The sequence below is a fragment of the Papio anubis genome, chromosome 13 (assembly GCF_008728515.1).
Source record: "Papio anubis isolate 15944 chromosome 13, Panubis1.0, whole genome shotgun sequence".
NCBI lineage: Eukaryota > Metazoa > Chordata > Mammalia > Primates > Cercopithecidae > Papio > Papio anubis.
In genome coordinates, this window is record NC_044988.1 from 97583654 (window position 1) to 97604671 (window position 21018).

The 21018-nt window shown below is 53.2% G+C and overlaps 1 protein-coding gene and 1 long non-coding RNA gene across 8 annotated transcripts in view; one reads left to right on the forward strand and one right to left on the reverse strand.

The window, feature by feature from the left end:
- Positions 1 to 20077, forward strand: part of SLC25A25 (solute carrier family 25 member 25) — a 43862-nt gene extending 23785 nt beyond the window's left edge. For 2 of the 7 annotated variants that reach the window (XM_009189098.3, XM_031654547.1), the window contains exons 2-11: positions 11600 to 11726; positions 11813 to 11900; positions 12891 to 12926; positions 13174 to 13285; positions 14532 to 14690; positions 16515 to 16667; positions 16967 to 17074; positions 17170 to 17337; positions 17859 to 18009; positions 18090 to 20077. In XM_009189098.3, coding sequence (XP_009187362.1) covers positions 11600 to 11726; positions 11813 to 11900; positions 12891 to 12926; positions 13174 to 13285; positions 14532 to 14690; positions 16515 to 16667; positions 16967 to 17074; positions 17170 to 17337; positions 17859 to 18009; positions 18090 to 18274 — 1287 coding nt within the window. In that variant the 3' untranslated portion in view covers positions 18275 to 20077. Of the gene's footprint in view, positions 1 to 488; positions 1844 to 8009; positions 9200 to 11599; positions 11727 to 11812; positions 11901 to 12890; positions 12927 to 13173; positions 13286 to 14531; positions 14691 to 16514; positions 16668 to 16966; positions 17075 to 17169; positions 17338 to 17858; positions 18010 to 18089 lie in introns of those variants that run through there. The other 5 variants (XM_003911904.5, XM_009189099.4, XM_003911903.5 and 2 more) reach the window with 5 other exon arrangements.
- On the reverse strand, positions 1302 to 4212 carry LOC103878495. The gene is made up of 2 exons (XR_638719.3): positions 4072 to 4212; positions 1302 to 1345 (listed from the first exon to the last, which is right to left on the reverse strand). It is a non-coding gene; the product is annotated as an uncharacterized LOC103878495 (long non-coding RNA).
- Positions 20078 to 21018: the final 941 nt, after the last annotated feature.

Here is a 21018-nt window from a genome sequence, read left to right on the forward strand (position 1 = left end):
GGTGCGATCTTGGCTCACTGCAACCTCCGCCTCCTGGGTTCAAGTGATTCTCCTGCCTCAGCCTCCCAAGTAGTTGGGAATACAGGCGCCTGCTACCATGCCCGGCTAATTTTTCTATTTTTAGTAGAGACGGGGTTTCACCATGTTGGCCAGGCTGGTCTTGAACTCCTGACCTCAGATGATCTGCCTGCCTTGGCCTCCCAAAGTGTTGGGATTATAACCGTGAGCCACCACATCCAGCTTTGTGTTTGTATTTTTAAAATAATGGTTGTGGGGCCATGCACGGTGGCTCACGCCTGTAATCCCAGCACTTTGGGAGGCGAAGGTGGGTGGATCACTTGAGGTCAGGAGTTTGAGACCAACCTGGCCAACACGGTGAAACCCTGTCTCTACTAAAAATACAAACATTAGGCAGGCACGGTGGCGGGCGCCTGTAATCCCAGCTACTCGGGAGACTGAAGCAGGAGAATTCGCTTGAACCCGGGAGGTGGAGGTTGCGTTGAGCCGAGAGCCACCCACTGTACTCCAGCCTGGATGACAGAGCAAGACTCCGTCTCAATCAATCAACTAATCAATCAATCAGTAAAGGTTGTGAACACTATGAGAGGGTCACTGCAGTGAGGGATGACAGTAGCCAGTGCCTTTATCTGTTAGTAAACTAAGAAACAAATGACCAAAGATTAATTCCTTTTTATTTATGACCTTTTACACAGTTCAGTCTACAGACTTAATCTGTGCCTAGTCCTAGGGGCAGAAAGATCTGTGACTTGGTCCCTGCCCCGAGGCAGCTCATCTTCTGGAGGTAGACGCAGCAGAAGTAGCTGCTGTGATATGGCGTGGGCTCTGTTGGAGAAAACTGGATCTTGAAACAAGGAAAAATGTTTCTAGAATGCTCTTAGGACGTGCTGCCAAGGACTGTTGATGATGTTGCACTTGATGGTGAATGCCTTCTGGAAGCAACCCGGGTGGAGGACACGGAGTTACTTTTGCTAAGGAGCCAGCTCAGAGTGGATTCTGTAAGCTGAGCCTCATCTGGAGCTTGAGTCTGCACCTCCCTGCAGAATTGCCGGGCTTCATGCAGGCAATCAGCTGCCTGTGATTGGAGGGCTGGTGCTGGTGGGGATAATGAACTTGGTAGTGTCGGCAGAGGTGATTGGCCGGGCTCTGCTGCAGTGAGAATGCAGACTGGATGCTCGGGTCCTCGGCTTGGGTGATGAGCGAGGACAGCTGAATAACTGGGAGCTCGAAGTTGCTTGCTGCCTCTGGGAGTGGTCTGCTTGGCTGTCGCGTTTTCCTTTTTGTTGTTGTTGTTTTTTAAAAAAGCCAAACGTTTGCTCACCATCACCTGCAGAAGTGAGTTTTTATTGAAGAAGCTCCAGCTGCTTTCTCCTTATTGCCGGCAGCCCGGCAAGGCTCCCTTACAGTGAGCTACTTCTCAGGCCGGGCACGACAGCAGTGCTAGCACATTTGAAAAAGCAGGAAACCGCCCCTGCATGCAGAGCTTCCAGCCTGAGAACTCCCAGGCCAGTCTTCCCAGCAGCTGTGTAGCCAGAGAGCCTTGGTATTGTGGTCACATCCCTCAAAAGTGAACAGTCACCATCGGAGGCGTTTGGAGGAGACTGTGATGTTGCAGATGCTGTGGCATTTCCTAGCTAGCTTTTTCCCCAGGGCTGGGTGCCAAGGCTCCAGAGAGGGGGACGATCATGAAGTCAGAGGCACCCCAGCCCCTGCCCGGACAGACCAGATGGCAAGCTTTTTGGGGAAACAGGACGGAAGGGCTGAGGCCACGGAAAAGAGACCCACCATTTTGCTGGTGGTTGGACCTGCAGAGCAGTTTCCTAAGGTAATGTTGGCCTCAAGAGGACCTCCTAGTTTAGGGCCTGGTCTGGGATCATTTTCCTGGGGAAAAAAACGAGTGTGGGGAGGAAGGGAGTACTCATAACGTTAGTTTGGGGTTCAGGGAGAAGTGGTAGGCAATGAGGAAGCCCACAAATTCAATCTAAAATCTTTCTGTGGCCCCTGTGAAAGCTGCATTACCCACTGCAATCACCCCAGTGTGGCTGTTGAGGGAAGGAAGGTTGTGATAGATTTGCCTTAGGATTTGTTAGTTTGGCTGAAGAAGGCCATTTGAAAGTGAGGGGCAGACTGTGAAAGTGTGCCTTAGCTTATCTGAACAGCTCAGGAAGGGCGAAGCTAAAGGGGCGAGAGTGCGCCTCGACCTTGGAACCCAGTTGCTTGGAGCTGTGGGGGTGGTCTTGGCATCCTGAAGGTCACAGTCCCCTTGCCTGGGTCCGACCCATCTCTCCTTTGGGTCTGGGAGGAAGAGTGAAGGCATGAGACTGGGTCTGAGGAGAGGCTGGAGTCATGAGGCACAGAGGCTGGTGCCCCTCTGGAAATGACTGCGGCCGCTGCATGTCTGCCAGCTCTGGGGTCTTTCATCCCTCCTGAGCCCAGAACCTGAGTTACCATCCTCACAAGAGCCAAGGTAAGTGGTAGTATCCCCATTTCGTAGATGAGGAAACTGAGGGGCAGAACGGTTACATTATTTGCCCAGGGTTAAACAACTAAAGAGAGGTAGAGCTGAGATTTCACCCCCAAATCCTTGTCCTGTGCTGCCTGGTTGTCTCCTTAGGAAAGCAGTTTTTAACGAGACTAATGGAGTGCTCAGTATTAGAAAGGAACTCGCCATTTGGCTCAGATTTCTCCTCCCTGCCTAAGGAGTGACCTTGTTCACCTCCTGAGCTTTGGTTATTTTGAATCTTTTTACTCAGGATAAAAATTAGAGAAGAAAAGGAGATTCTGCCCTGTTTGGCACATTGTAGATACCACAGAAATGTTAAGTTGAATTGCTGCATTTAAGAAATAAAAGTTCATTTTGCCTTTGCTACTAGAGACTTTTGATGTAATAACACTTGCAGTCATGTGGGCACTGGGGAGAAGTCTTAGTCTTTGATGGGTTCCTTCTGAGCAAAGCAGCGGGTCTCTCAGAGTCTGTTTTGCCTGAGATGTGCGTGCTTAATATGCAAAGAGAGGGTGTCACTTTTTACCTTTTGATTGTTTTAGGCAAGATTGGAATGGCTGTGGCACTAGCTTTGTGAGGAACTTTTATCTGTAGACCTGCTTGCCTTATTACTACCTCGAATGGCTGGCTGCCTTTTAAAATCACCTATTTTTGTCTTTAGCAATTAGCTGCTCTATTTTTCAGCATCATACAATACCCCCTTGCCAGCTCTCCCTCCAGGGACTGCCTCAGGGTAGGACTGTCTGTTCTGAGCAGCTTAGTTCCTGGCCTGCAGAATCAAGAGACCCACACCTTTTACTGGCTGATCACCACGGAGAGACAGTTCAGCTGGCTGCAAATGGGGGGAGCCCCAAGTGGGATATGGAGCAGCTGGTTGGGTTTGAAGCCAGAGAGAAAGCACATCTGGAAAGGATAGACTCTCAAAGCAGATAGATCAAGAACTGGAGCAACAGGAGCATGGATGCAGCCCGCATCCTTTTCCAGAGCAGTGCTCTGAAGGTGTTTGGGGTTTGTGATCACTGGCTAATTGGGGCTGGCCTCACCAAATCACAAAAAGGACCCCCAGAATGTTTTGGAAACGTTTTTGAAAAGTTCACTTTAGGCCAGGCGCAGTGGCTCATGCCTGTAATCCCAACACTTTGGGAGTCCGAGGTGGACGGATCACGAAGTCAGGAGTTCGAAACCAGCCTCGAGACAGTGAAACCCTGTCTCTACTCAAAATACAAAAATTAGCTGGGCGTGGTGGCGGGTGCCTGTAGTCCTAGCTACTCAGGAGGCTGAGACAGGAGAATCGCCTGAATCCAGGAGGCGGAGGTTGCAGTGAGCCAAGATTGCGCCACTGCACTCCAGCCTGGGTGACAGAGCGAGATTCTGTTTCAAAAAAAAGAAAAAGAAAAGTTCACCTGGATTCTCGGGCTTCTCAGCATCCCAGAAGCACTACTTTGTTTTGCTCTCACTTCCCCTGTTTAAATATGTCTGCTAGTGAGTGAGGTTCCTGCAAGCTTTTATTCTAGGAACTGTTCCAGTTTTCCCCTTTATCTTTGTCTTACAGTTAATCTTCAGTTGGAGAAGAAAGCCATTACTCTGGAGTGGGAGGTGCCCTCAGCGGCATGCAAGCTTTCAAATCCTGAGGGGCTGTCTTCTTGGAAGCACAGAGAATTTTGCTCATTGTGTGTGTAACTGCCAAGTGTAGGCAGGTTTCATTGGAAACCGGCTACACTAGGCTGTCATGGCAACCTGATCATCAAATGACACTGTGGCCACAGCCGCCAATGAGGTTTGAGAGCCTTAAGGGTGGGTGGGGCTTGAGCGGCTGGATGCTGGCAAAGCTGCCTCACATGTTAATATTTCTGGCTAAGTATGAGTCATTGCAGAGGAGGGAGAGGAACTTTCTGACCTAATGCTACACTCCCAGAGGCACTGTACCTGCCCTGTTCTTATTCATGGTATTCCGGCCCTTACCTGAAGCACCTCCTTTCTTCCGGCATGTAACATAGTGGTAGAACAAGGAAAACTTTTGGTGGCATTGGCAGATTTGCTGTGAGAAGATGCTCAGGAGAGGAACTGCTACTTTATAGATTAATTGCAATCTGAATCCTAAGGGTCCTAGTGTTGCTGTCACTGTTTCCGAATACTAGTCATAGGAATGGACGTCGGAGGAGCTGAAACCGATGAGGGTCTGTGCCACACAGTCAGAATAATAAAGAGCAGTGAGGCATCGCATACAATGCGCATTGTGCCCAGATCTTGGAGTGTCAAGCAGGCCGGTGTGAAGCATCAGGGCTAAAACCCGAGGCCTGCTTTAGTTCCTCCATAATCTAGTTCTCACAGAGGCGTTCAGAAGCTGTGACACAAACACCGTTTTTGGTTGTATTTAACTAGGGCTCAACTTGCTCAAGTTACACCTTTCCCACACACCTGCCGCCTTCCAGTATGAGGTATCACCTACTGTCATTCCCAGTGTCCAGCTTACCGGCATCCTTTGGGAACTGAATACTAAAATCTGTTTTGGGTGCTGTTTGAAGTGGATATTGTAACAAGAACCCTGGGTGCAAGGCCCTGCCCTGCCATTGACAGGCTTTGGGAATTGGGCAAATCAGGTCACCTCTCCCAGGCCTGTTTGCTTAACTTGGAGATTAAGGGATGATCCCAGAGCCCCTCTAGGCCCCCACAGTCTGCAATTCCAGGCATAGAGCAGTTGTCCTGGGCACTAGCACCTAGAGATTGTCTTATTTGGGTAGAATTCTCCATTTTTATATGAAAATGGAGTCCTGAGTTACCTGTGAAACTCAGTAAGATGGATGATTTAAATAAGCAAACGCCAATTGAAGTTTATCCAATGAAGACATTCCATGGGACTCAGTCACAGCAGCAAATAAGTTAGAACCCTTTTAAAAATTAGCCAGGTACTCCAGCCTGGGTGACACAGCGCGAGACTCCGTCTCAAAAAAAAAAAAAAAAAAATTAGCCAGGTATGCTGGTGGGCACTTGTAGTCCCAGCTACTCGGGAGGCTGAGGCAGAAGAATCGCTTGAACCCAGGAGGTGGAGGTTGTAGTGAGCCACGATCACACCACTGCACTCCAGCCTGGGTGACAGAGCAGGACTCCATCTTAGGAAAGAAAAAAGAAGAACACAGGTTTCACTTTTATTTAGTATCATTTTCAAATCTTTTCTCAGATTTCTTTTGTTAGATACATTATAAAACTCAATGGTACAGTAATATGTGCCATAATCATTTTTAAAATATACTTTATTAGAAAATGAAATCTTCAATTGAATTTATTCGTCAAAATATTTGCTTTTTTGTATTAGAATCACTGCAGTCATCACTAAAATGAGATACTCAACAGATCTGTGTAATTTAGTTTCAGAAGCAAACAATAATTTAACAAAGGAAGACCAGCATTTTTTTTTGTAATAGGGCAACATCTCATTTTATAAAATAGAATGAGCATTCCTAAAGACCAGCATTTTAAGGTTCAGCTCTTTTGTTTATAAATGTGAACCTCCTTTAAAATAAAATAATAGGCCGGGCGCGGTGGCTCAAGCCTGTAATCCCAGCACTTTGGGAGGCCGAGACGGGCGGATCACGAGGTCAGGAGATCGAGACCATCCTGGCTAACACGGTGAAACCCCGTCTCTACTAAAAAATACAAAAAACTAGCCGGGCGAGGTGGCGGGCGCCTGTAGTCCCAGCTACTCGGGAGGCTGAGGCAGGAGAATGGCGGGAACCCGGGAGGCGGAGCTTGCAGTGAGCTGAGATCCGGCCACAGCACTCCAGCCTGGGCGACAGAGCAAGACTCCGTCTCAAAAAAAAATAAAATAAAAAATAAAAAAATAAAATAAAATAAAATAAAATAAAATAAAATAATAGAGGCTAGGCGCAGTGGCTCATACTTGTAATCCTAGCACTTTGGGAGGCCGAGGCAGGCAGATCACTTGAGGCCAGGAGTTGGAGACCAGCCTGGCCAACATGGTAAAACCCAGTCTCTACTAAAAATACAAAAATTAGGCTGGGCGCGGTGGCTCAAGCCTGTAATCCCAGCACTTTGGGAGGCCGAGATGGGCGGATCACGAGGTCGGGAGATCGAGACCATCCAGGCTAACACTGTGAAACCCCGTCTCTACTAAAAAATACAAAAAACTAGCTGGGCGAGGTGGCGGGTGCCTGTAGTCCTAGCTACTCGGGAGGCTGAGGCAGGAGAATTGCGGGAACCCAGGAGGCGGAGCTTGCAGTGAGCTGAGATCCGGCCACTGCACTCCAGCCTGGGCGACAGAGCGAGACTCCGTCTCAAAAAAAAATCAGCCAGGTGTGGTGGTGAGTGCCTGTAATCCCAACTACTTGGGAGGCTGAGGCACAAGAATCGCTTGAACCTGGGAGGCAGAGGTTGCAGTAAGCCAAGATCATGTCACCACACTCCATCCTGAGTGACAGAGTGAGAGTCTGTCTCAAAAATAATAATAATAATAATGATACATTATCTTGTTCATTGGAGTATAATGCCCTGACAACTCTATTTGCAGATGCTCAGAAAAATAGGCCTTCATCAAGTATGGTTATGAGTTTGTTTATTGGGGTGTTAGAGGCCCCCTGAGCTAATTCACTCATTGGAAGCTATTCATGAAGCACCTTATTTGATCAAGGCAAAAGGTTAGTTCCAGACAAGGAGGTTCAAGGGTTTGAAGCAAGAGCCTTCTACCTTCAAGGACCCTGGTGGTAGAGATAAGATACGTGTTAAAATAGCCCAAGGCAGAACATTCTGGATTGGGCAGCTTAAGAGACAGCTGAGTGTCATGGATTTAGTGGCAGCTGAGCAGGAATCTGCCTGGATAATCCAGTGTGACCTCATAGGATCCGTCGCTAGGGTAGCCCAAGACCTGTTCTCACAGACTCGTTATCAGATCTCCATTAGAAGGGCCCAAATGTCATATCACTTGTCATGATCTCTGCTTCATAATGTTGTGTGTTAGTATCAACATCTTGTAATACCCTCTTTACAAGTTAACAACAAGCTTTTTAGTGCATTAAGAAGTCCTTTTACTTCTGTGATCCCCAAGTAATAACTATCCATTTTTATCCATCCCGGTAGTGGGAAGATGTAGTCTATATTAGGAAGTGGCGCGCTGTAGAAGGAACAAGGGTGAGACTGAGCCTGTTCTCATCTTGGTGACGTGGTCTCTTCCTCCGCAGCACGAATCTGGGGGGAAGGAATGAGTGGAGAATTCAGGCCGACCTGCGGAGAATCGTCCTGCGCCGAAAGAGTCGTTCTCGAGCTGTGTTGCCCAGTGACGTTCCCGTGGTGGCAGAAATGCCCAGTGACCACGTGTGGCTATCCTGGGGAACTGAGTTTGTAATTTCATTTCATTTTAATGAATTTACTTTTTTGTTTGAGACACAGTTTCACTCTGTCGCCCAGGCCGGAGTGCAGTGGCACAATCCTGGCGCAGTGCAACCTCTGCCTCCTGGGTTCAGGCAATTCTCGTGCCTCAGCCTCCCCAGTAGCTGGGATTACAGGCGTGCGCCACCACGCCTGGCTATGACTTTACATTTAAAAAGCTTCTGTGTTGAACAGCAAAGTTCTGGCTGTGACTAAGACTGGGCTCCTACGTGTTCTGAGTGGACGTGGGCATTGAAGACTGTGGATCTCGTGTGAGGCCTCGGCTGACCCCAGATTGATGCTTCTGGGGGGTCCTTCGGCATGGTGTCCTCTTCCTAACCCCATCGTATCAGCTCCTGGGCACTCTGGGGCCCCTAGGTGAAGGCTGGTGCTCACACTGCAGAATGGCCTGGAAGAGGTTTCAATGCAATGTGGGCTGTGGAGGGCTGCAGGTCCCTGGAGCAGGAGCCAGCTAGAACTGTGCCTGGAGCCGTGTGTGGCCAGGGCAGCTCCCCTGCGGGATACACAGGCCCATGGTGGGGTCCACTTTCCAGGGTGACTGGGCACCTGGCTCTCAGCCATCCCTCAGCCTCCTGTCCTCACAGCTGAACTGGGCCCGTTTTCTGTGGCAATCAGCTCTGTCTCCATCTACTGATTTTTCAGTTGGGAATGATTTACTAAAAGGAGAAAACTGTTGTGTTGTGTGACACGTGTGTTGTGTGACACGTGTGACAGGCCATAAGCTGTTTGTTCATTTGGAGGGGTTGGCAGCCAGAGCCAGAGGGTGAAGGTTTGTTTGGGCTCTGTACCTGGTACCCAGGCAGGCAGAACGCGCCACCCGGCCTCTTCTCCAAGAGTTAACTGCAGGGAGGGAGCGGTGACGTCAGCCCTCATCTTTGTGCCTCTCACTTGAGCAACCCGATGCCACCTTCTCCCCCGGGCTCTGTGTTCATTGGCTGTTGGCAGGACTTGCCGTGGGAGGGTTTTTTTCTTTTTTTCAATTAAGTAAAAGGGCAGGGCTTAAGCAGCCAATGACAGCTGAGGCCGGGCTTGTCTTATGCAAGTTTCCCTGGGACCGGCAGCATTTAGGGAACTTGCTCCCAGTGGTGAGGGCAGTGGAGCACCCAGCAGGCTGCCAACATGCTCTGTCTGTGCCTGTACGTGCCGGTCATCGGGGAGGCCCAGACCGAGTTCCAGTACTTCGAGTCCAAGGGGCTCCCTGCCGAGCTGAAGTCCATCTTCAAGCTCAGCGTCTTCATCCCCTCCCAGGAGTTCTCCACCTACCGCCAGTGGAAGCAGGTCTGTGGGGTGACCATGCGGAAGGGAGAGGCGCGTTCAAGTGGTATCTGTTGAGTGAATGGCTGAGCATGCATGAACCATCCCCCACCGAGAGGAAAAAATGTCTGAAATGTAGAGTTTTTTCCCATTGTCATGTGGCTATGGCCGGCACGTGTACGTCACAGTAGTGACTGGTTTTCACGTGACTTCCCGGGAAGGCTGGAATTCTAGCGAAGGCTGTTGTGAGAAATGGACTTCCAGAAAGGAAATTCCTTTTGCTGGAATGAAGCGGGTGTTCCTGAGAAGTACAGAGCCAGAAAGGGGTCTGGGGGGCCAGGCCATAGTGCAAGGGAGGAGAAGGCAGGGAGGCCCAGGAGTTGAGGGTGCTGGTGGGGGAGCTGCCCATCCCTGGTGTGGGGGTGAGGGAGCCTCCCACCTTCTCGACCCTTAGACATCCCTGTGGAGCAGGGCCTGTGTCCGCCCTGAAGGTGGGGAAGCGGAACTGCAGAGTCTGGAGGCCCCTTGCCTCCTCGGCTTCTCTGTTAATCAGTTTCCCTGCTACCCCCAGTGCCCACTGTGCACCGAGGGGGATTTGCAGATCCAAGGAAGGAGACAGAAGGAGACTCAGGCCCCGTGAGGCAGAAGCAAGCACTTTGAAAATGCGTTGAAGCCAGCTGCGGTGAGCACACCCTCTGCTCTGGGTGTCTGTGCGACAGCACCCACCCCAGGGAGGCATGTGGCTCACCCTGGCAGCAGTGCAGGTGGCTGGGTCCCAGAGGGCTCCATGCCTGATGTTCACCTGCTGCCTAAATGGCTTGTCCACTCTATTTCCATTCCTGTTAGAGATCTGGAGCAGTCACTGTATAGGTGATTTATGTCACTCTTGGCTGAGAGCACAGATGTCCACAGGAAGTTAAATGTAACCTCAGATAGAAGATAAAATATGTACCAGCATCTGTCCCACATTCCAGCCACACCCCTCGCATTAGCCTTTTGAGCACGCCAGGTCATGGGGTATCTGTCATGGGGTATCTGTTCAGGCCTCCCTGCCCCTGGCACCCTTGGCAGCTGAGGAATCACAAGGCACCATCAGTAATGTGTCTAAGAGAGAGGCGCGGTGGTGATCCTTTGAGGATGTGAGCTAGCCAGTGGGCCATCCAGTTCCAGACTCCAGCTGGCTGTCCGTTGATTTCTCCCAGTGAGAAAGCTGGGGGACACAGGAAGACTATACCATCTTCCTTGGGAGAGTCTCGGTTCCAGTTTTGGGTTCTGGATTCAGGGCGTTGCTGAGTTGGGGTGACTCACTTTCATCCCCCATGTTCTGGAGGTTAGCCTTGAGGGTGGTGGCAGGATCTGCAGGGAGGCAGCTTGGGAGGACCACAGCCCGACTTGCATCCCGCCCACCACTTCCCTAGCTGTCTGGCCTTGTGTAAATGTTTAGCCTCTCGGAACTCCTGTTTCCTTCTCTGTAAAATGGGGGAAATAACATTTCCTACCTCCTAGAGCTGTTTGCGAGGGGTTAGTGGGTCGCTAAAAGTAAAGCATTTAGCATGCCCTGTGGCCCGCGCTAGGTGCTGGGGAAATGTGCGCTCTCATGGCACAGTCCCAGTTGCTGAGCATCCACAACCATTAACAACTGCTGAACAAAGCCCACCTCCTGGGAGGTAGGGGTGGAGGGATTACTTTTGGAACCTCATTGCCAAGGAACAGTCTCCCAAAGCCTTCTTGGGACACTAAAGTGCTTTTCAGTGACTGACTGACAGAGCCAGGGCGGCTCTATCACCTGGCTTCCCTGAGAGCAGGGACTGGCAGTACCATCATACACATGCCCTTGGCTCCTTATACTTCCCCGGCCTCGGGTGCTGTGGCAGAGTCTGGCTCTGCCCCCGATTTTCACCCTGCCCACCAAATTATTCTTGGACCAATGCCAGTTTTAGGAGGGAAACAGCGAGCTGCAGAATTCCTGTCGGAAAAAACTCCATGGCCATCCCCACGTCTCACCAGGGAGCATGTGTGGTTGAAGCCTGGGTCCAGGGACCCAGGGATGGCACTGCAGCAGAGCCACACTGCTCACCCTGGCTGTGCGGCACGCGGGTCTTCAGACTGACAAAGTGCCCAGCTGTCCCTGTTGGCCTCTGTCCAGAGGGCTCTTCCTGGGCTGCTCGTTTCCTCTCTGCTTGGGAGGGAGACAAGATTGGCACTTGCCTGGGTTCTGGCCAGCACTTGGGGCTCTAGGTGATGGCTCTGGCATGTGAGTCAATTGCCATAGTGGCTCTGGGAGTGGAGCAGAAGCATCTTGGGTCCTTGGGGCCAGCTCTGCTCACGGATTAGTGCAGTCATTGCCTGGGAACGGGGCCCCACAAGGGACAAGGAAAGGCTGGTCCAGGAGCCAAAAGACAAAACCTTACTTTTCTTTTCTAGAAAATTGTACAAGCTGGAGATAAGGACCTTGATGGGCAGCTAGACTTTGAAGAATTTGTCCATTATCTCCAAGATCATGAGAAGAAACTGAGGCTGGTGTTTAAGAGTTTGGACAAAAAGAATGATGGTAAGTGTTGCCTTCAGAGCTGCAGCCGGTCCAGCCTTGGGCCTCCCTGTGCGCCTGGCTCCTGCTCACGGCCTCTTTTCTTGTAGGACGCATCGACGCACAGGAGATCATGCAGTCCCTGCGGGACTTGGGAGTCAAGATATCTGAACAGCAGGCAGAAAAAATTCTCAAGAGGTGAGTGCTCAGCCAGCCTCTGTGTTTGGTTTAAGTGTGATGAAAGGAAGGCTCTGAGACTAAGCCTGCGATGCCATTCCCTATGCTGACCCTGTTTCTCTGAACTTGGCCTTCTCGTGGTTTGAAAGGATGAATAAGTAGGCCGGGCGCGGTGGCTCACGCCTGTAATCCCAGCACTTTGGGAGGAAGAGGCGGGCAGATCACAAGGTCAGGAGATCGAGATCATCCTGGCTAACACGGTGAAACCCCGTCTCTACTAAAAATACAAAAAAATTAGCCGGGCGAGGTGGCGGGCACCTGCAGTCCCAGCTACTCAGGAGGCTGAGGCAGGAGAATGGCGTGAACCCGGGAGGCGGAGCTTGCAGTGAGCCGAGATGGCGCCACCGCACTCCAGCCTGGGTGACTCTGTCTCAAAAAAAAGAAAAAGAAAAGAAAGGATGAATAAGTAACCCCTGCGGGAGGCCAGCCCCTCCCCAGCGTTGCAGGCCAGCTTCCATTTGAAGAATCACAGATCACCTGGAATGTTGCCCATCGGCCAGCGGCCCATGAAGGGAAAACTAATTTGGGGGTGGTTCAAGTAGGTAAAAGGCCAGCAAAGAGCACCTGTGTGTGGTGGGGGCAGGGCAGGGGGCTCACACTGCAGCCTCGATCCCGGGTGAATTTCTTCCCCATGCTAGTAACTTGCGCTTAACAATTTAGTCAGAGGCGCTGCCCCGCAAGATAGCTCCCTGGTGAGGGGTGGCTGCCAGGAAATCTCACGGAACAGCCCTGGGAGTTGCCGTCTGTCCTGGCTGGAGCTTCCCAAAACCCTGTGGGCCAAACGCTGGCTGGTCCTCGGGGACGGCAGCCCCGGGCTCAGCTGCTGTGGGGCTCGTCTCGTGCCGTGCTGTGCCCACGTCTCTGGGTGTGTGCTTGCTTCACTAACATGGCTCCGAGCACTTATGCGTGTTGTTTCTCCTCTCTCCTCCGCATCCTTTGTCTGTCTGTCAGAATACGAACGGGCCATTTCTGGGGCCCTGTCACCTAGTAAGTATCCGTGTCGCTCGTGACTGCCTCCCTTGACTTCCATGCCTGATCCGAACGGGGTTCTTGTGGGCCATTATATTGCCATTGTTGTGCTCAGTGGGGTGTGCAACCCCCTGCTCTTTCACCTGGGGGCAGAGGCGCCTCGTGTGGTTTCTGGGCATCCGAGGTGCCTGCCCTCGGCTCGCTGGGAGGTGGGGGGACGCAGCTGGCGGATGGGCAGGTGGGCAGCCTCGCCTCTGTCTCGCAGCATGGATAAAAACGGCACGATGACTATCGACTGGAACGAGTGGAGAGACTACCACCTCCTGCACCCCGTGGAAAACATCCCCGAGATCATCCTCTACTGGAAGCATTCCACGGTGAGCCCCACACACCCGGGGCCCTCACCTGCTCCCAGGGCCTGGCCCCGAGTCACCCAGTTGTCCCCATCCCAGAGTGCAGCTAGGGCTTTCCAGCCGCCGCCTCCTCCACAGGAGACTGTCCCCTCTTCTGCCAGGTGAGGAGCACCTCTGGCCTCCCCTCCTGGAGCGGATGGTCCAGGGGGACAGGACTGCACAGCAGGACTCAGAGAGGGAGAGTAGAGCTGTCCGCATGTCCCCCTGTTCTGGCCACTGGCCGCCTGAACAGCCCCATTGTTCACACACACGGGGGTCGTCTTCCAGGAACACCCCCCGTCCCCACGTGCTCCTGCTCATGGGCCACTTCAGATACCCTTCCCATGATGCTGCCTGTTCTGCCAAAGCTGGTATGACCCTTCCCCCTGGTGGGAGGGGGCCGAGGCAGAAGCTACTCTACAGAGAGCACCTAGGCAGAGCTGTGAGGTGTCCCCACGGGCACACACTTGCTGCCCTTTCACCGCTGCCCCCTGTGGTTTCATGTTCGGAAATGTGAGTCTGTACTGGTCTCTGGCCCTGAGCCCCTCACGCTTGGCATGTCCCTCTCTGAGTCCTGGTGTGCAGTCCTGTCCCCCTGGACAGTCCCCTCCAGGAGGAGAGGCCAGAGGGGCTCCTCACCTGCCTCTCACAGTGCCAGACCAGGGCTTGTTGGGTGAAATTAAGTGGACACCTCCAGGGGTGGGAGCAGCTGGCCCAGAGCTCTGGCCTTTAGCCCTGGGATCAGAGCAGAGGTGGCTCTAATCAGCCCGGATGCCACCCGGAGAGAGGTTACGCAGGCAGCGAGCCTTCGTGTTTGCTGAGGCCTTGCATAATGTTCTGCCAGCGTGATCTGGTTACACATGAGGTTTCAGACGGCTCTTACCCCAGCTTGATCCCTTCAGTGCAGCCAGCCTGGCGATCTCACACAGGCCTGTGAGCTGTTCTTAAAGAGCTCCCTGGAAGCTTTGCAAAGGGCCGGTGAATGGTTTTGTACCTGGCACCTTCCGGCTGTGTTCAGCTGAGGTTCTCTCCAGGCCCCCAGCTGGGGTGAGAACTCTGCTACCTTCAGAGTGAAGGGGAAGGCCCCAGTCCACTTCCCACCCAGGATCGTTGGCCTTCTCCCTGTCCTGTGGTCCCTGGCCTGGAGCCATCCTGGAGGGTAGAAGGCGACAGGTGCCAGCAGCCTTGCCCCGAGGGTCCTGAGTCAGGCTTATGCCATCTTTCCTCACAGATCTTTGATGTGGGTGAGAATCTGACGGTCCCCGATGAGTTCACAGTGGAGGAGAGGCAGACGGGGATGTGGTGGAGACACCTGGTGGCAGGAGGTGGGGCAGGGGCCGTATCCAGAACCTGCACGGCCCCCCTGGACAGGCTCAAGGTGCTCATGCAGGTATGTAGGGAGAAGGCCCCAGAGCCCTGGAGGGGCCAGTTTCCACTTGGGGGATGCTGCTTGGCTAGTTTTCCCTTTCTCTGGCTGGTGCCTGCTTTGGGCCCAGACTTTTCTAACCCAATAAATTAGACTGGAATTATTGCTCAGACAGGGGGTACCAAAATGTCACTCTAGGTGACATTTTGTGCAGAGCGGATCTAATTTTATCTGAGGCATCACATTACAGGGGCATAATGTGGACAGGTGAAGCTACCGAGACTGGGGTGAGGCAGGAACCAATTTCTGTAAGCACGTCTTGTGTACGTTACCCCACAGTGGGGTCAGCAGAGCCTCACCTGACCCAGATGCCAGTGGGAAGCCACACCATTACCTTGGCCAGGTACGCAAATCCATGTCCACACAGCAGAGATAAGCTGGGCTGATGTCAAGGCAGAATTGTGAAACCCACACAACACTGGTGGACTTTGATGTCTGAATGGTGACTGGCCACCACCTATCCCCTTGCTCGTACCTAGTACTTCTTGTGCCAGGAGCCCAGCTTGGACGAGCTGCCTCCTTTCCCTCCCCCGCCTGCCTTGCTGGGCCTCCCTGTGTCGCACAGAGACAAAGGAAGCAGGTGGTTCAGGGCAGAGCGCCTTGGGCTTGGACTCTGTCCGGGGCACCACCACAGCGGCCTCCCTTCCTCTTGTGGCCTTGAGCAAACCCCTTTCCCTCCCAGGACTTCCCCTCCTCTGTGAAAACAGGGGCTTGAACAACTGCCTCATCCTTTTGTTTTTTTAGCAGAATTGTCAGGAATGTTGTAGAGATTGAAAGCAGGCCTTGGGTGAAATCAAATGCCTGGGATGTGCCTTTAAACCAGCATGGGTGGGGCAGCAGGAGAGAGGTTGGCTGTGGTTTGATCATTGTTTTAATATGTTTTAAGTTTTTTTTATAATGAAAAATTCGATTTTTAAAAATTATTATTATTGTTATTTTTTTTTTGAGACAGTCTCGCTCGGTTGCCCAGGCTAGAGTGCAGTGGTGTGATCTCGGCTCACTGCAGCCTCCCCCACTGGGTTCAAGCAATTCTACCACCTCAGCCTCCCTAGTATCTGGGATTACACCCACACGCTACCACCCCTGGCTAATTTTTGTATTTTTAGTAGAGATGAGGTTTCTCCATGTTGGCCAGGCTGGTCTGGAACTCCTCACATCATGGGATCCGCCCACCTCAGCCTCCCAAAGTTCTGGGATTACAGGTGTAAGACACCAAGCCCAACCCTTTTTTTTTTCCCCCCCTCTAAGATAGAGTCTCACTCTGTCACCCAGGCTGGAGTACAGGGACACGATCTCGGCTCACTGCAACCTCCACCTCCTGGGTTCAAGCAGTTCTCCGTGCCTTAGCCTCCCAAGTAGCTGGGATTACAGGTGCCTGCCACCACGCCTGGCTAACTTTTGTATTTTTAGTAGAGACGGGCTTTCACCATGTTGGCCAGACTGGTCTCGAACTCCTGACCTCAAATGATCCACCTGCTTCGGCCTCCCAAAGAGCTGGGATTACAGGCATGAGCCACCGCACCCGACCTTGATTTTTTTTTTTAAGTCATCTTTATGGAGATGTTCAGGACAAGGCTGGCAACCAATAGATACCCAGTACAATGGAGCTGAACCTCACTGAGCCGTGTTGGGTTACTTTGGCCTTGTGATTCCAAGCTCATCTTCAAAACTCACAGAAGAAAGAGCCTTCGCTTTGGCCACAGCCAGTTGGCCAGCAGAGGCTCTTGGCTGGGTGAGGCAGCCTATGGCCCCCCCGGGTCCGTCTAACTGCTTGGTCCTCCCTCCCAGGTCCATGCCTCGCGCAGCAACAACATGGGCATCGTTGGCGGCTTCACTCAGATGATTCGAGAAGGAGGGGCCAGGTCACTCTGGCGGGGCAATGGCATCAATGTCCTCAAAATTGCCCCCGAATCAGCCATCAAATTCATGGCCTATGAGCAGGTGAGGACCCAGCTCCTCAGGGAGGGTCACCAGCCAGTGGCTATTCACTGTCTGGACTTGCTGGCTTTCCCTGGACTGAGCTCCCTGACACTTGGAGCCAGCCATGGTACCCCAGGGACAGCAGGGCGAGGCGGGAGGCCCAGGCTCGCCACCAGTTCCTTACATTTCTGGGCAGCATAAAATGTGCCAGGGACTCCAGGGCTCAGCTGAGACTGCCTGGCTCCAGGAGGAAGGGAGGGGCAGCAGCGGGTGCCTCAACCTCTGGGTATATCGGGTGGTTTGTTTGCTCCTGGTTCTAGATCAAGCGCCTTGTTGGTAGTGACCAGGAGACTCTGAGGATTCACGAGAGGCTTGTGGCAGGGTCCTTGGCAGGGGCGATCGCCCAGAGCAGCATCTACCCAATGGAGGTGAGGGGCCACCTGGGTCGTGGGCCGGGCAGTGGGCACGGGACTGGGGAGAGGTGCAGGCTGTGCTCACGCTTCCCGCCGCTCCTGTTGTGCAGGTTCTGAAGACCCGGATGGCACTGCGGAAAACAGGCCAGTACTCAGGAATGCTGGACTGCGCCAGGAGGATCCTGGCCAGAGAGGGGGTGGCCGCCTTCTACAAAGGCTATGTCCCCAACATGCTGGGCATCATCCCCTATGCCGGCATCGACCTCGCAGTCTATGAGGTGAGGCCCAAGAGGGCTCAGGCCCCGGCCCAAGCCAGACAGGTTTAGAAACCCCCTCCCAGCACACCTCCGCCTGCTGTCTCTCTCCTTGACGGACGCATGCCTAGTGCAGGAAACTGCATCAAAGACTGCGTCTCCTTCCGGCTCCTGTGTTTATTGCAAGCTTTCCTTCATCCTGCCTGCCTCTGGCAGCCCCTGTGAGCCCTGCATCCAGGCTCTGCGTCCCCAGGGGCTCAGCAGGCAGATCCCCAGAGCAGGGTGGCCCCTAGGGGCTTGCAGGCCCCAGCACACTCCAGACAGACCCCAGAAGTCAGCCCTTCTGTGTGGGGTAGGCGGTGTTCCCTCTACCTTGTCCTGGAATTCCCAGTGACAGCAGAAACAGGACAGCCAGGCTAGGAGTCCAGCCAGGCCCCGGGCCCGGCAGTTGGGTTCCAGTGGCCTGAGGACCCAGTAACAGCCCCATTTCTTGCTGCCTCGCTAGCCCTTCCTGGGGCTTATCCCATGCTCCCTTCCCCTTCTAGACGCTCAAGAATGCCTGGCTGCAGCGCTATGCAGTGAACAGTGCGGACCCCGGTGTGTTTGTGCTCCTGGCCTGTGGCACCATGTCCAGTACCTGTGGCCAGCTGGCCAGCTACCCCCTGGCCCTAGTTAGGACCCGAATGCAGGCACAAGGTAAGGCTGGCCCTGGGCAGTCCCGTGGGAGTTCGGAGGGTGCGGAGAGAAGCATCTGACTGGTGGCCTCCCTCCTGCAGCCTCCATTGAGGGCGCTCCGGAGGTGACCATGAGCAGCCTCTTCAAACAGATCCTGCGGACCGAGGGGGCCTTCGGGCTGTACAGGGGGCTGGCCCCCAACTTCATGAAGGTCATCCCAGCCGTGAGCATCAGCTACGTGGTCTACGAGAACCTGAAGATCACCCTGGGCGTGCAGTCGCGGTGACGGGGGGAGGGCGGCCCCGCTGTGGACTCGCTGATCCTGGGCCGCAGCCCGGGGTATGCAGCCATCTCATTCTGTGAATGTGCCAACACTAAGCTGACTCGAGCCAAGCTGTGAAAACCCTAGATGCACCCCAGGGAGGGTGGGGAGAGCTGGCAGGCCCAGGGCTTGTCCTGCTGACCCCAGCAGACCCTCCTGTTGATTCCAGGGAAGACCACAGGCATTCCTTAGGGTCCAGGGTCAGCAGGCTCCAGGCTCACATGTGTAGGAACAGGACATTTTCTGCAGTGCCTGCCAATAGCGAGCTTGGAGGCCGGCTTAGTTCTTCCATTTCAGCTGCTGGGCACGGCCCCTGCCCTCTGGCCTGCCGTGCATCTCCCTGTGCCCTCTGCTTCCTGCCTCTCAGCTGATGTAATAAGGTGGGAGGAGGGCTACAGCCCACATCCCACCCCCTCATCCAACCCCGTAGTCCATGGTGAAAGGTGAGGTCACGTGGCCTCCCAGGCCTGACTTCCCAACCGAAAGCATCGACGCCAACTTGGCTGTGCAAGGAAGAGGAAAGGGTCTGGCCTTGGCGCTCGCTGGCATCTGAGCCCTGCTGATGGCTGGGACTCCTGGGCATGCATGGGAGTGCATGGGGCTCGGGCTGCCTGGCCTGGCTGCACAGAAGGCAAGTGCTGGGGCTTATGGTGCTCTGAGCCGGCCCAGGCCCCGTCAGGATGGGCACCACCTCAGAACCAAACTCACTGTCCCCACTGTGGCACGAGGGCAGTGGAGCGCCGTGTTTGAGGGCGAAGGGCAGAGCATTGGCGTGTTCTGGCAAGGGAAGGAAAAGGTGTTGGAGGCCTTAATTATGCATTGTTGGGAAAAGGGTTTTGTCCAGAAAGACCAGCCAGACAAATGAGCGACTTCTGTGCTTCCAGAGGAAGACGAGGGAGCAGGGAGCTGGGCTGACTGCTCAGAGTCTGTTCTGACGCCCTGGGGGTTCCCGTCCAACCCCAGCGGGGGCGCAGCGGGACCAGCCTCACATTCCACTCGTGTCACTGCTTGGAACCTATTTATTTTGTATTTATTTGAACAGAGTTATGTCCTAACTATTTTTATAGATTTGTTTAATGAATAGCTTGTCATTTTCAAGTTCATTTTTTATTCATATTTATGTTCATGGTTGACTGTACCTTTCCAAGCCCACCCAGTGGGGTGGGAAGAGAAGAAGAAGGGGGACCTTGGGCCGCCGCAATCACGTCTGTCCAGAGAAATTCCTTATGGGACTGAAGGCAGAAAAGCGGCCAGAAGGCAGCAGCCCTGGGTCCTTTCCTTTGGCAGGTTGGGGAAGGGCTTTCCCTAAGCCTTAGGATTTCAGGGTTTGACTAGGGGCCTGGAGAGAGAGGGAGGAACCTCAATAACCTTGAAGGTGGAATCCAGTTATTTCCTGCACTGCGAGGGTTTCTTCATTTCACACTTTCTGAATGTCAAGGCAGTGAGGTGCCTCTCACTGTGAATCTGTGGTGGGCGGGGGCTGGAGGAGAGGGTGGGGGGCTGGCTCCCTCCCTCCCAGCCTTCTGCCGCCCTTGCTCAACAATGCTGGCCAACTGGCGACGTCACGGTTGCACTTCCATTCCACCAGAATGACCTGATGAGGAAATCTTCAATCTTCAGTAGGATGCAAAGATCAATGCAAAAATTATTGTTATATATGAACATATATAGTTATAACTGGAATCGTCAAAAAGCAAATTAAGAAAGAAATGGAAGTTGGAAGTTGTCATTTAAAGCAGCCTTCTAATAAAGTTGTTTCAAAGCTGATGACAGAGCCAGTATTTTTCTGACACCCCGGACCCTGCGTGGTCCAGGGTTGTTGACATGTTAGAAAATGAGCGCAAACGTTTCCCCTCTGGAGCCTGGGTGGCGCCCCCTTTCGGCTTCTTAGAGGCACTCCCTCTTTAGTGGGTGTTTGTTCGATTTGGGGTGCTCTGACAAAGTCACCAGTGCCCTGAGTTGCTGTAGGGTTGTTCCTCAGCCTGTCTCAGGCGGGGGGGTGTCTGTCCCTCCGCCAGAAGTGCCGTCTTCACAGAGACACCAAGGACATCGCTGGGCTTCTCTCCCCTCCCCCCAGCTGCCCCTCCCAGCCTCACCCCGCTCCTGCCTCCCCACACCCTCTCAGTAACCTCATCTCACTGAGGATTACCTTCAATATCTATATTTAGATGACCCTCCTTTTATACTTGAACCAATTCCAGCTTCATCAGTACAACTGTGAAATCCATATCCACTTAAACAGCACATCCAGTTCAGCGAGTCAGAAGCCAAACCCTTCATTTTCCTCCCAAAATCTGCTTCTCCATTTTCCTCATGCCAGCAAATGGCAACTCCTTTCTTCTATGAACTTAAGCCAAACACCTTGTAGTCAACCTGACTCTGTACTTCCCTCTGGTTCCAGGGCAGTCCAGCAAATACCGTCAGCCTCACCCACAAAATAGATCTGCTCTCTGGCCACTTCTCCCAACCTCCACCCCTGCCACCGGTCACAGGCAGTGTCATGTCTCACCTGGACGATTGCAAGACCTAAACTTCCCCCTGCTTCCCTTCACTCTCCACCCCAAGCCCGAGGGGCCCTTCAAAAACCTAAGTGGATAACCAGGCGTGGTGACAGGTGCCTATAATCCCAGCTACTCCGGAGGCTGAGGCAGGAGAATGGCTTGAACCTAGGAGGCAGAGGTTGTGGTGAGCTGAGATCACGCCACTGC